The following is a 14,354-nucleotide window of genomic DNA, read 5'->3' on the forward strand; positions in this document are numbered from 1 at the left end:
TTTCACACAAGAATACTACCACTCACAGTCTTTCATTTTAACAAGTTCTTTCTTCTCTTTCCTGATCCAAAGAGATAATTTTGCTTAGTTAGCATCACGGTATCACAAAATTTCTATTTTCCTAGAATATAAAATATTTTCCTCCACAGTCACCATAATTAATTACTGCTTCTACCAATGGCTTCCCTATTGCTGACCGATGGCAGGCGCACCGGGGGAGCAATCTGCAATCCATCTCTCATCCTGCTGGGGGGACACGGTGGGGAGGCCCACATGCCATCTCTTCCAAGGCACCACTGGAAGTTCGAGGAGCTCACTGTTAATGAGAGACTCACTCCTCCACCTGCAAGCTCCCCAAGAGCTTCATATAACTTTATTTTATGAAGTAATTTGATGTCTTACAAATATCATTTACATCCCCGTGAGGACCCTGCTTTTCTAGGTTGGAAAAGTGATGGTTGTACAAATTTTCCAGCGTGGTGGCAGTTACTAGCTACAATAAAAAATACAAAGGCATCCTGTAAGGATTTGTTTGGGCACTGTGGAGGTTTTGGCATAGGTCATAACTGACCTGGAACAACAGGCGGTTTCCCACTTTTTTTTAGGACGGGGGTTTTGATCTAAAAACCACCTGTCACATTCTGCCAAGTTCAGGCTGATTTTGATGGGGCAGCAAATGCTCTCGGAGCATTTAAGAGGCCAACTTTCCGTGAGTGAGAGGGCTAAGGCTCATTTTCCATGCAAACGTCCGCAAAACTCTAGCATAAACAACCGTGTCCATTATTTTCCCTAACGCATTCTGAATCCGAGCCAGTGCTGGGTAAGTTCTCTGGTACTTGTTAATTAAGTTGGCCAACCCAGAAGGAAGTACACCTGATCCTTCTTCAGATGGACAACCACTCCGTTTAGATGTTCAGCCAAGAAAACCAGAGGCTTGGGTAAGATACAGCCTTCCATTCCCCATTTTAGTCAAAATCAAGATGGAACACCCAAAACACAAAAAACTCTCCACCGGGAACAGAGCTGCCACCAGGGCCCTGGCTGCATCTGCGCGCGGGTCTGTGTCTCTCGGCAGCGGTGCTGCCGCCGCCCAGCTGTTCCCCTCGCTGCACATGTTTCCCCTCATAAAACTTCCAGCAGGCTGGCGGGCTTCACGTTCCTCACTTAGCTTTGTTTGTGTTTTCAATGAATCAATGGGATATGGAGCCTAATCAACATGTTTAGAAAAATAAAGAGAGGAAAAAAGAGGAACAGCTTGTGATGCTGGCTGTCCCTGAAAGCGGGGCGAGACTGCCTTGCACCAGCGAGAGTGCGGCAAGGACAGGCGTGTGGGCCAGCCGGGTGGCCACATCCAGGTGCCCAGGTGGGAGTCTGCACGGCACAGACCACCTCAAAGAGACCCTGGGGTGCTCAGACGTCGACGGGAAGCACCTGAACATCTTGGCTGAAACTCCGGGCCTGGTACTGCTGGCTCTCAGGCTGACTCCAAGCCTCAGTCTGAGCATCAGCATCTATGAATCCAGTCACACCCTGAGTGGCACCCAGGGGCCCTCTGCCGTTCATCCTTCTTGCTGGATGGTGGGCTCAAGGGTCGCTTCCCCTTGCCACGATCCCATAGGAGCAGCAATATGTGGCCTGCCTCGTCCTCTACTACTAGATACTGCACGGCCACCCGAGCACAGAACCTGGCCTGACTCAGACTCGAGTTACCAGCTCTAATCACAGGGCTGCACTCCCAGAGGCCCACAGACTGAGGACAGAATGTGGTGAGGAGGAGTAGACGGTGAGGAACTATCCACCCAGTTGTCAGTCTCTGCTAGAAACTCTGGCCTGAAGGAATCCAGTTTGCCAACAGGATACTGGGGGTATAGCTCATCAGACTCAGAATGGGGGAATCCTTCAAGTCTCCCCACTACAGACCAGAGGACAGGAAAACAAAAGGCAAGAAAACACCCCATACAAAACCAATGGAACGGCGCTAGTTACCTGAGCTCACACAGCCCTGCTGCAGGGGGTCCTGTAGTGACGTCACAGAATGGAGGACTAAAGGAGAAAAAGGGTTCTAGTTACACAAAGAAACAACTCAGAGGGACTTTTAAAGTTTCCCAATGCACTAGTTACAGCACAGGGGGACAGGGCAAGGCTCTCAAGGCCAGGGGGTCCCCACTCCTCATCGGGAGGACTGAAAAGGGGTCTACATGGCGGGCCAAGAGCTGCTGTAGCAGGCTTGGACCCTGGGACGGGGGCAGGCAAGGCCACGGAATTTTCAACTCTGTGTCTGCCGCAGATTTTCCTTCCTGACTCCTGGGTTTAGCTACTTGACTTTTACCTATATTTATGTATAAACAGCGTTTTTCTTAATTGGTAACTCATTTTCTGCTGCTTATAAAATTAGCAAGGCACAATCTTCTCTCTCCTAAAAACCAGTCAGTGATGCAGTAGGAGACTGTCAAGCAAGGGGACAGTCCTCTCAGCATCAGTCAGTGGTTGCGGGCATGGTCAGCAGCACCTGCCTGCAGCCCACCAGGGCAAGCCTGCCCTTACCTGGCCCCTGCTGCTGCCCTTGGACAGGCAGGACTCCTTGGCCTAGCTCGCCGTTCAGCCAGAGCTGCATGCGGATGAAGGGTTCTCGGCCTTTCTGGGTCAGCTTGCTCCATGGCTTCGGCCGGGACAGCATGTCGCTGACACTGCCCTGGGACAGGCCCAGCACCTGAATGGCAACCAGAGACACAGGCATCAGTGCCCAGGTTTAGCATGAGGCCACGTGCAGAGATGGGTGAAGCAGGGAGCCCTGTGGGGTTGTGAGCAAACCCCATCCCCCACCGCCTGGTGGATGGCCACATCCACTGCTTGGGAAATAAGCTTTCCAAGATCAAAGGTGGGCTGACTTGGGTCCTGGCTTGGGCAGCCAGAGTTGAGGTCACAGCTTTTAGCTCCCTAGGAGTGGCGGGAGGGAAAGAGAGGGGAAGGCCTCAGGCCTCAGGGCCTTGATCCCACCAAGGGTACAGGGTCATTGTCCTGACAACCTGAGGATGAAGCATCAGAACCATCTTGCTCTTTGCCTGGTGGCGCCAGGAAAGGCTGAAGCATGGGGCCAAGGACCCCTCGAGAGGCAGGAACAACGGATGCTAGCAGGATGTAGGAAGCCAGTCTTCTTTGCTGGCACTGGGCCAGGCTGGCATTTAGAAAGGTTTGCTCTCTCTGATCACATCCTGCTCAACAGGGGGTACCCAGAGGTGAGCTGTAGTGACAGGGGAGCCAGACTGGGAAGAAAACTCACTGTAGACGATCGAGAAGTTGCACGTACATACCCGAGTTTTCTTATGCTCACATATGGCCATACATATGTATAGGCACAAACACCCCACACAGGACACAGATGCAGCCCAGAGATATTTAGGGGCTGCATTCGATCACTCTTTTGAAAAGTTCTCAAGTTCCAGAATAAACTGCACTCATGGGCCAAACAAGTTCAACACTATTAAGTCTCTGCTAAATTTAAGGCATGAGCACAAATGTCTATTTAAATGTTCTCAAATGATATTTTTACAACACTGAACTAGAAATTTCAAGGGATTTTAAATTCTCATCCTCATCTCTACTCACCCCCATCACCTTTTGCAAAATCAGGACAAAGAGTTCACAATCAGATATTGCAAGGGTTCATGGCATGGTACACTGTCAACACTGAAGGTAGGTCCTGGGGGAGGGGGCACGCAGGGCCCCACGGAGGCCAGTGCTGACTCAGTCACGTGCCCCACAGAGAGGCTGCCTTTTAAGGGAGAAGGCCGCTTCTCATCATGCTTAGCCTGGGGTATTATTTTATCTTATACTGTACAGGCCTGGTAAGTCCCCATTGCCTAGAATCTCAGTTACCAAGAAGTGCCAAGTTTATTCAACAATCATGGCATTTTCACGAGGCAGGAAGGATTGAGTGGAGAGAGAGCTGTCAGGACCAGGTACTGTGTAGCCCTGCCTGTACCACCTCTAGCTGTGCATCCTCTGGCGAGTGGTTTCACCGCTGTGGTGGAACAATACCCAAATGCCTTCTGAATTACTGGAAAGGTATAATCCTACTTTATGTAGCTTTTCTATCGAATGTCTTTGGCTCTCTGTGCTGGCTGCCTCTCTAAGTGATCAGATCTATTTTGGGCACAAGCAGCCTGCAGAGGTGCCTCTGGGCTCCACTTGGCAGAGGAGGCAGGACTTGAGTTCAGTGACCTGCTGGCTTAGAGCATGGAGTTAATTTCCCTGAGCTTGGATTTTCCCATTGGTCATGCAGTGACTTTCTCATCACCTCACAGTGACGGAGGGGGTCTGAGAGGGCCTGGCTGGAACCTGGCTCACAGTGATGACACAGCAAATAGAATTCATTGGCCACCCTCTCCAGAATTTGGGAGTGGAGGCTCCATCATGCTCTGTGGCTAATTAAATGAGCGATGGTCACATTCTCCAGAGAGATGCTTAGTCCTGAGCAATGAAAGACATGGGGAAAGGTGAGCGCCAAGAATACCTCACCTTCTCCCCAAAGATCCTTTGACAGATGCCGTTCTTGGCCAGCTTCTCTTTCACCTGCCGGGTGAGCTCAATGGTGTCGACCTCCTGGTACATGTAGATCTCGTACTGCTCCGGGGTCAGTGGGGGGACGGAGGGCTTGGCGGGCTTGGACATGGGCACGATTGGGGAGGAAGGCAGAGGGCTGTTTTGGGGTGTCTCGCTGCGGCTGGCTCCAGTCAGGCTCAGCTCCGAGCTCTGGGAATATGGTGACTCGGCGCTGGGCCACTCTTTCCAGTACTCCGAAGAGGAGGGGCCCTGCAGCTGGCTGCGCTCTGCCCGAGCCTGGCTGCCGCCGCCTTTCTCTTTCCCACTACTGGCTTCTTCCACCTTTGCATCTTCGGAGGACATGCCACCCTTCCTCTCCGGCTGGACTGTGCTCCACCAGTGGTCCTTCCACACGCCGCTGCGGCCGAGCTCGTTTTTCACGTGTCTCAGGACGCCCTGTGCGGGATCAGCCGCTACCTGGAGGTCCAGTCCTGGCGCGTCCTGGGACTCCTTTTTGAGGGCCGGGGGGTTTGGCAGAGTGGCAGCACTGGATTCAGGAGCGGAGGGGGGCTTCTTCAAGGAGATGGCAAGAGGAGAGTAACTGGACACCGACGACAGGGGCGAGGAGGACATTAACTTGGGGGTCAGGATGGCGATGTCAGTCTGGGACAGCGGCGTCTGTTTTAAGGCAGGGTCAAGGGCGGCCTGCTGGGCCTCCATCTCTCGGCGGGCTTGCTGCAGGATGGAGCGGATGGCGTCGTCTGAGTTGCCGCTGCCGGATGCTGAGGAAGGCTGGGCTGGCTCTGCTGCGGGGAGCAAACACATGGTGAGGCTGTGGCGGGGCTGCCCCTCCGCCAGGGAGCTTGCTTCTTTCACACCACTTCACTCTAACTTCACCTACCACAAAATGGGGATCGTTTGGGAGAACCGCACTGCTCTATTTTTCCAGCATTCTCCTGTCAGTGAGACATTCAAACCTTTTGTCTGGGAAGTGACAGCAAAGGACCAACACCACTGCTCTGTGACCTGATGGCTGCTGTCACATACCAGCTGAGAGGATTCACCACCACGAGTATGCTAAGGCCATGGACCTGTGCGAACATGCAGTGACACGCTGTCCTGGAGTTCCGTTCCCCGATAATTTTTAAACTTAGTATATTTGGGTGCTCTAGTGCGAAATTCTAGTGGTTTTGTCAAATTTTAGAAGCACTGTTTCTGTTAGCGGCTGTGAGTCAGACCCCATAGAGCCTGACTCTCTTCTGGTAGATGGCTGTGGTCCAGCCCACTGGGGGGTGGGGGGAAGGAGGAGGAAGGAGAGTCATGAGGGGCAGGGGCAGGCCTGGCCCAGGGGCCCAAGGGAGTAACCAGGCCCAGGGTGGAGAGGCTTGCTGAGCAGCCTTGTGTGAGGCCCCAGGAGGAGACCCAGACCCTTGGCTTCCCCTCCTGCAGGCCTGGCTGCATTGACAGGGTGAAGCACCTCTCCATCAGAGCAGGAGTGGGGAAGAGGACATGTTCTCCTCCCAGACAGGGCAGCTTTCAGCAATCGCCGGGTGCCGAGGCAGACTGACTGCAGAGGCGGGTGAACACCAGCCATAGGCACTTCCTGCCTCGCTGGCGACTTTCACTCTGGGACCTGTGTTAGGAATTTCTTTTTCAGTACTATCTGGTCAAGTACGATAACATGTAAGTAACAAGAGCCTGTGCTGCATTTAAAAAAGGAAATGATACAAACTACTGGCTAAGTTAGTTCAGGCGCTTCGAGGCCCAGGCTTCTTTGGTCAGTCAATGCTAGGGAATGACATCATGAAAAGAATGGTGACTATTAACGAAATAATGTATCACAGAAAGCTGTCCCCCTCAGCACTTGCCTAAAAGCTTGAAAACATACATTCTACTGTTTTTGTTTTTAAAAAGGTAACGACTGCTGACTGGAACACTCATAATAATTCTTTTAATCACATATGGAAAACAGTGGAGAGGAAGTAGTGTCCGTACCAGTTTTCTGTACTTGCAGCTCCCTTTTGGCTTGTTCCAGGATGGACTTGATTGCTTCATCAGACCCGGTCTCGGAGGCTCGGATCCGGGTGGTGATATTACCTGTGGGGAGAAGCCACACCAATGACATTGAACCCCACACCTGGGACAAAACTCAGCGCTGCACGACGATGTCATTCTGAGTAAATAGCTCCCAAGTTGAGGCCATGACGGTAGCAGGCAGCGTGGCCTTCCACTGACTTGTACCTGCTGTGCGTGCAACTTCACAGCAGGTACCAGGGCCCTGGGCAGGAAGGGGCTTCCTGCTGAACCCACCTGGCCTTAAACATTATCCAGCCAGGAGGACAAGCTCTCACATTTACCCAAGCTGTGCGTCACCCATGAGTGGGGACGAGGGAGAGCAAATTATTTCATCTTGTAGAAGAGAAAAAAAAAAAAAGACAACAAATTAACAGGCAATGCTTTTTTTGAGTTTTTAAAAAGCAACTCCAACAAGTGCTTTGGCTTGGGACTACTTTCAATGTTCTGCACATTTCTTTGAGGATGGTATCCCAAGTGAAAAATAAGAAAGGAGGGTCAAGGGTTGAGGCTGATTGTCTATCAATATTTGAATGTACAAAGTCAAGAGGTTGAAGGCTTAACATTTTGGATCTACTATCACATACTGATTTTTTAAAATTTACGAACAAGGAGAGAAGCCTGCAGAAATGAAGGACAAGAATCCAGCCTTTGGGCCCATGGTGATGCTCTGCAGAGCAGCCACGTGGACAGACTGGAGCTAGTGTGGCCTGGGGGCTGGCCCCAGTTCTTTCTGGAAGCCATCCATTGTGTCTAGTTTTTCACAACCTTACTAAATAGGAACTGTCACGTTAAACCATTTTAACAAGCATACCACCGGGACAAAGCCCCATTAGAGCTGCAACTCCAAGGAGTGCAGTGGGGTCGGCTCACTAGGGCCCCTAGGAGAACCCCTGCCATGGGGAATGTGTCTGCTCCGGAACACCCTTAGCACAGTTCAGAGTTAAAGGACAGACAAGGAAGCAGCAGTATCTCATTTGACTCGGTCACCTGATTTTTCTCAGAGCAACAGTTGTTACAGTCTTTCACCTGCTTCTGAGAAGAGGGGAGAGGCGTGCTTTGGGCCTGACGGGGGTTGGGCTCGGCTTGGGGGCTGATGCGTGGTGGCACTGCCCTTGTCTCCTGTTCTGCGCTCAGTAGAGTGCAGGCAGCCCAGGAGGAGGGGCTGTGCATACTTGAACCCGTGCTTTGTTTTATACTTACTAGCTCTGTTTTTCCATCAGGTTCCAGGCCAGAATCACACTGCACAGTTTTAACCCAAATACACAGCTAAGGACATGCTGCTTCCTAGGTTACTGACTGCAAAGAAAAGCACCTGCCTGCAACATACCTTCAGACCCATTTCTTCGTTTCGGTACTTCCTGAAATAGTCTGTTCAGGCTCTGGCCTGGATTCTCTGTTGAAAAACAAGTGTGGTAAGAACAAAACAATCAGGGGGATGGTGGTGTTGACGATATGGGCTGCGTGACATGAAATCTGAGCCGCCTGTCACTACAGAAAGGGCTCAGGGCTTCCTGTGCAACTCGGGAGCTACTAGAAACTTTGGAGAAGCCCTTCCCTGGCTGATGAGCCGCAGAAGCCATGGCTCTGCTGCAGAAGATCAGATTGACCTAGGTGGCGGCGATGGCATCAACACCATGAGGGTTGGATGGGGAAGTACTGCCGCCAAGCGAGTTGCCCACCAGCCCCCGGAACAAAGCTCACATTAATCATCCAAAGACAGTCAATTTCAGTTTACATCGCCATAAAAGGCTCCATGTTCTTTGTGCAAACTGACACTGTTCAAAACAATTCCCTTCTCTTGTTTGTTTGGAGTCTAAATTTCAGGGTGTCTCTCCACTGTGGCTGATAAGATTACCTCTCTCTCTCTTTGTCTCACTGTGGTTTAGTAGAATGATCCCCTGTGTTAAAGGGACGGAGTCCTTTCAACTATGGATGTGATTGACTTTTTATCTTTTATGGAGGGTGAGGTAGGAAGGGTGTTTTTATAAAACTTTTATGTATTTAACTTGAGGCAGGCCTGTTTTGCTGGTAGCACTAAGCAAATCACTAAGAGACTGTAAACATGGGGAGAGCTGACCATGGACACACCTCCTGCAGGGTGAGAAGAGGAGAGAACACGTGGCTGATAATGGCTCCTCCCACAGAACCAACTCTGCATGAGGCTTGACCCCGGCGAAGCTGCTGCTACAAAGCTGGATGGCGGCCCGGGCCTCCTCCCTGCAAGGCCAGCACCCAAGGCCAATTGGCTCGCCAGACACTAAACACTTCGGAACGCCGTACATTTAACAAGATTCTATACTTAGGGCTGAAATGCTGAGTTCACTATATGCCAGTTGCCGAGGGAATTTCAGAGGCCAGCTTTCCCGAACCTAACAGTTTACAGTTGGCCCTGGAGCTCTGGAAATGGTGAAACTGAAGAGCATTTTACCTGATGTGATGCACAAATGTTTTGTTACACACAGACACACACATACAACTTTGTGACGGGCTCACACGGTGGCACCAACCCATGAAAGCCTCTCACCTCTTTGTCTGCCTTGGATGCTGCGGAGGGCCAAGATGTTCTGCTCGTCCGAGAGGAACTGCTTCATCTTGTGAAACGGCTCCTTGCCGCGCACGGTCAATTTATTCCAGGGCTTGGGTCGGGCCAGAATCTCGCTCACGGACCCTTGAGACAGTCCCAAGACATAATGTCCAAAAATGCGCTGTCCAATATTGTGCTTGATCAACTGCTCTTTCACCTGCCGGGCGATTTCTGCAGTGTCTATCTCCTCGCCCTCGGAGACACTCCCAGCACTTTCTGACTGGCTGGGAGACGGGGCCATGCCATTTACATCTGGGCTTTGTTGTAATGGACTTTGGGAAGATATGGAGTTTGTGCTGTATGGACCTGTTGAAAAAATCATGCTTGTGCTTCCTGCTTCCTGCATGGCCTTGGAGTAGAAGGACTGCATTAGCTGTCGTTGGAGGAGAGAGTTTAGTGCAAATTTTCCCGTAGAAGCCAGGGGTAGGCTGGGGCTTGCCAGGGATGAGCTGAAAAAGTCTTGAGTTAACCCCGCTGGTGAGAACTGGTGTGTACCGTTAGTATTGGAAGCCTGCTCCCCCATGTTGCGGGGCAACTGAGAAGGAGGGGAGGCCGGCAAAGGTCCAGGACGCCGACTCTCAGGCTGGTCTTTCCCTTTTCTCCTGGCTGACCCTACAAGGAAGGGCAAACATAATGCATTATGGGGGATTCAAAAGGGAAAAAAAACCAAGACCAAAATGCAAAGTTTGCCCCACAAAAGGGAAAAAAAAAAGTGCAGATTTTACAAGGGCCAATGAGGTGTGTTGGTTTGTTTTTCAATTGAATTTTTAAATTAGCCAAACGAGGCCCCCCGAAACAAGCAACATGCATTTCATGTTTGCACCTTTCTTGTACGTTGCAGCCTGGAGAGTCCCCTCGACATAGATTCAAACTCCTAAGGTGACAAGGAGCCGGCACCACACACAGTACAGAGTTGACAGGTCGCGGGCCTTGGAGCGGCCTCTAGTATTTGAGCTATTACCAGAAGGGCTCCCCCTGAGGAGCAGCAAACACTGACATTCTGGGACCAACGGATTCTCTCACACCACTTGCTCTGAGACGAATGCACTGCACCGAGTCCACTCGATCGAAGCACGCACATTTTAAGAATGAAATATCATTGGAGCCCGAGACACTTTTAAACGGTTTACCAGCTGCCAAAACCAGAAGCAGTCAGTGACGCCACCATTTTGGGATGAGCAAAGAAAGGCTAAGGATGGGGGATGCGCTCCCAAGGAAAACCTGACAAAGGAAGAAAAGCTCCGCTGAGCCGGGAAGGGCAGGGCTAGCCCTCTAAGCAGCCCCCGGAAACACCACGAGCGAGGCCCCGTGCACTTCTGGCCTATGTGAAGCACCGCTAGGAAAAGCTCAGAAAAACCAACATCCTCCGTGTCCCTCCTGGGATCTCCGGCAACGCGTGCTCTAACTGACCTCCGCAGACGCTCTGCGGCCACACCGCTCATCTTGACCATGACCGTCTTTCACAGGGCGGGGGAGGGAGGGAGAGGAGCAGTGAGGAAGACGAGGAGGAGGAGACCGAACGCTCATTAGTCAAGGTTCTCGTCAACCAGTGATGTTCCCCGTCATGCATCGGCCCAGACTCACGGTTCACCTTCCTCTTGCGTGACCCCGGCACGCATCCCCCTGTCAACCTACCGCTCAGGTCGCTGTTGGAGATGCGCAGTGCGGCGTTCTCAGACTGCAGGGAGCGGTTCTTCTCCAGCAGCAGCACCTCCAGGGGCTTGGATGCGTCCTGGAAGGGGCAGAGCAGGGCTCACTGCGGGGGCAGCCACCCTCCCACGCCCTGGAGTCACTAGACCTCACTTGCAACCCCAACTCTCGGACTCCTGACCCACGTTATGAAAACCTGACTTTCCCGAGGAAGTTCAACACGTATGTGCATGGTGGACATTCAAGTTTCTGGCCAAGAGAATCCACTTTGACTAAAGTAGGTTTTCTTCTTTTAGACTCACATAACTGTTGGGCAGTTAATTTCTCTCTTCTGTCCCCAGATTTGAGCAGTCTGAACCTGTATCCCATCGGGCAACAAGACTGCCTACCCAGCCGCACACCTCTGTTGGAAGGTCATCATAAAGGTGACTTTCGGGCACCAGGAGCAAGGTTCCATTTGATGACTTAAATTTTAACTGGCCCTGGTGCTTCTCCACGTGAGGCCACAGATAATTGTAGTTTCTATGCCAGTCCTTGAGCACAACCTGAAATTCATTTTATTCATGTTCTTAGCACCTGCCCAAGTTAAACAAGTTACCAGTTTGGAAAACATTAACTTCTTTTTGAAAGGCCTCTTTTCAACTCAAGATAATGCGTCCTGACTTGGTGAAATGTTCTTAAGGAATTACTCATCAGCTGTATGTGTGAGGTCGAAAGAAACATTGAGATGGTGAAGCCGGTGAGTGGAAGAACGGGGGCCGGCAGCACTACTGTGGCTCACACTGGAAGCACAGCGAGACTGTGTACCTGTGTCCCAGCTCCCTCGGACGGTGTGAACTCCATGGATTTCAGAATGCTGTGGAGAGCAAGACAGAGAGGTTATTTCCTACTCATGCCTTTGATGGCAGCCACGCTAATGAGCATTAACATCATGGTTTCCTGCTCTCCAGGAACTGAGGAACTGACAACTTTAACAACTTCCCTGGCAGCAAAATAATCTGATAGTGTCTCTAGAATAACTATTCTACTAGCAGTTGGCCAGCAAAAGTTTCTTGCCCAGCATGTAAATCATCCCATATGGAATCACACCAGGTCTGTGGAGAGTATAATTTTAAAGTTTAACACAGACATAACTTTCTTGCAAGTGGAATGCATTTATAAAGCTTGAGGGTATGAAAAAACTGTAACAAGGAACGGAGAGAGGCCTTCTCCTCATAGGCTGCGACTGTCTTACATGCTCACTTGGTAGCTGGCACCTGGGGACGCAGGGGAATGGACAAAGAGCAAACTCCTGCAGTGGATGGCTCAAAAGCCAGCGAGCAGGGCTTCTGTGTGGCCCAGGCTGGGGATGCAGTGGCACAGCAGTATTTGTTTCCATTATTCTATTTATCACTGAAATCACTTTAGTCTCTGGCCTATTAAAATCCAAAAGCAGAGTGCGCTCAGGAGCCTAAAATTGCTGTTTCTGGCTTCCCTTCTTGCTGTGGACCTATATGGGTGAACAGGCTGGTGGGTCCATGTGTGCTCCTTGTACAGGCAGGCGGAAGGGTAGTGGTGAGGCGGCTGCAAGCCCCAGGGCCAGGTTCCTGAGGTCCCTAGCATCCCAGAAGCTCTGACTTCAGTCTCTCTCCCAGTTGCATGTGAGTGTGGTGCCATGGAGAGAGCAGTGTGTAAAACTGCCCGGGGCCCTGGGAGTCCACTCTTTACCATAGCAACCTTGCCGGTCCAGTAAGGAGCTGACATGTATCATGGTTGTGTCTTTATATCTCCCTGTTATGTAAACTAACACCACAGGAACAAAGAGGTGCTAATGGGATAAACTTAGCATTTTACTCCATAGCAAGCTACTGAGAGTAAGAACTCTGGGCTTCACTGGGCCAGCCAGGAGAGAGGGGATCTGGACAAACTGCCCTTTCTTGGTGGCTGTCACACTTTATGCGACCATGTATTTGTCTAAGAACTTCTTTAGGATCATCAGAGGGATCCTAAAGTGAGCCCACAACTTAATGGCTTCCCTTCTCACTGTGGACCTGGGAGAAGGGAGTCTGAAAACCATGTCTTTTCATTTATTCAGCAAGTGTTTACCACTGACTTAACGTGCCTGGCACTATGGAGCAAGCAGCAGCCTGTTCCTTACCCTCACCAGTTCCGCAGGCTGTTACAGATAGAAGACAAAATCCAAACAGCATAGGAAAGAGGGAACTGGTTGGGGTCCTGGTGGGAGAGATCTCACGAGGTTAGAGAGGGATTTGCTTCATGGGGTATGGGTGAGAAGGGACCCGAAGGAGCAGGGTGACTCACAGACCACCGAGGCGGGTATTGACCATTGGGGTGGTGTGTGTAGAGGGCACTTGGATCATTAGGAAGTGGGAGGCCAGAGACAAATTTTAATAGAAAAGCCACCAGAATGGGCTGTTCAGGCATATAGGCTGTGGTGGAGCCCACGGGGTACAGATGAGTTGGCAGGGATATGGGTGATGAGGCGGCTTGGGGACACGGGGACTGCTGAATGGGAGGGAACAGACAAGGGCCTTATTATTGCAGGCTGGAGTCAAGTCTTGGTTCCAGGGATGGAGGTGAGCAGGGAGGAGGAGGTAAGGGACTGGCCTCAGTGTGGGGTGGCAGGGGGCCCAGGCAAAGGCCTTCATTTCTCTGACTCAACATGAGGAGAATCACATTTCCTTCTTTTGAGGGGGGAAGATGAGGGAAAGGAAGGGATGATTAAGACACACTGAGGTGAACCAGGTAAAAAATATATGCCCCTAAGTTGGAAAAGGGATGAGGGAGTGCTGAAACATGGAGAGGTCTGGGGGTCATTGACAGAGGAGCTGGCAGTATCCATCTGCAGCCAGAGGGGTGAAGATAATGTGGTGGGCACAGGGTTTGAGAGCAGATACCTGCATACCCTCACCAGGGAAGCTGGAGAAGGCCAGCACCGATGGAAGGCCATGGGGAGCCGCAGCAAGGTTAAGTAAGCTCTTCCAACCAGCTTGTTTAGAAAAACCAAGGGAATGGGATTAACACTACAAAGAACAGCATGTTGAGTGGGTGTAGGCTTATTTTAAAAGGCGAAATTGAAAATGTCAGCAAGAGAGAAAGCTGACAAGAGTAGCAGGAAGGAGTCAAAGGAAGGGACAGAAGGTCTGGATGGAGGGGTCAGCCTGGAGAGACAGGAGGGAGAAGCTGGGAGCAGGGGAGTGACCATGAGGCCCAGGAAAAAGCCACAGGGCACCTGGGCACCTGTCTCCTCAGACTGTCTTCTCTGTAAGGCGGAGCTCTGGGGTGGCTGCAAAGTGGGTCGGGGCTTAGCCGGGGGCAGAGGAGAACCACCAGGATGTGTGAGCTGACAAGCACAGTGGTGCGAATGCCCCTGCGGGCCCTGGTTTACACACTGCAGGGACTTTCTTCGCAGAGTAATAATCTGCATGGAGATGGGTTAAGCCCAGGGTGAGGTTCTGTAGGGCAAGGTAGGAAGAATGGAGGGGTGAGGGTGGGGTCTGCA

At 51.4% G+C, this 14,354-nt stretch overlaps 1 protein-coding gene across 5 annotated transcripts in view; it reads right to left on the reverse strand.

Annotated features, from left to right (window-relative positions):
• CUX1 (cut like homeobox 1) overlaps positions 1-14,354 on the reverse strand; it is a 320,905-nt gene that overhangs the window by 51,090 nt on the left and 255,461 nt on the right. For 3 of the 5 annotated variants that reach the window (XM_037506891.2, XM_037506890.2, XM_037506892.1), the window contains exons 13-20: positions 11,660-11,708; positions 10,838-10,934; positions 9,143-9,814; positions 7,946-8,011; positions 6,538-6,639; positions 4,519-5,348; positions 2,545-2,710; positions 1,987-2,043 (exon numbers count right to left, since the gene is read on the reverse strand). In XM_037506891.2, the coding sequence (XP_037362788.1) occupies positions 1,987-2,043; positions 2,545-2,710; positions 4,519-5,348; positions 6,538-6,639; positions 7,946-8,011; positions 9,143-9,814; positions 10,838-10,934; positions 11,660-11,708 (2,039 nt within the window). The remainder of the gene's footprint in view (positions 1-1,986; positions 2,044-2,544; positions 2,711-4,518; positions 5,349-6,537; positions 6,640-7,945; positions 8,012-9,142; positions 9,815-10,837; positions 10,935-11,659; positions 11,709-14,354) is intronic. The other 2 variants (XM_037506894.2, XM_037506893.2) reach the window with 1 other exon arrangement.

The sequence above is a fragment of the Talpa occidentalis genome, unplaced genomic scaffold, assembly GCF_014898055.3.
Source record: "Talpa occidentalis isolate TD23 unplaced genomic scaffold, MPIMG_talOcc4v2.1 talOcc4.12, whole genome shotgun sequence".
In the NCBI taxonomy this organism is placed as follows: Eukaryota; Metazoa; Chordata; class Mammalia; order Eulipotyphla; family Talpidae; genus Talpa; species Talpa occidentalis.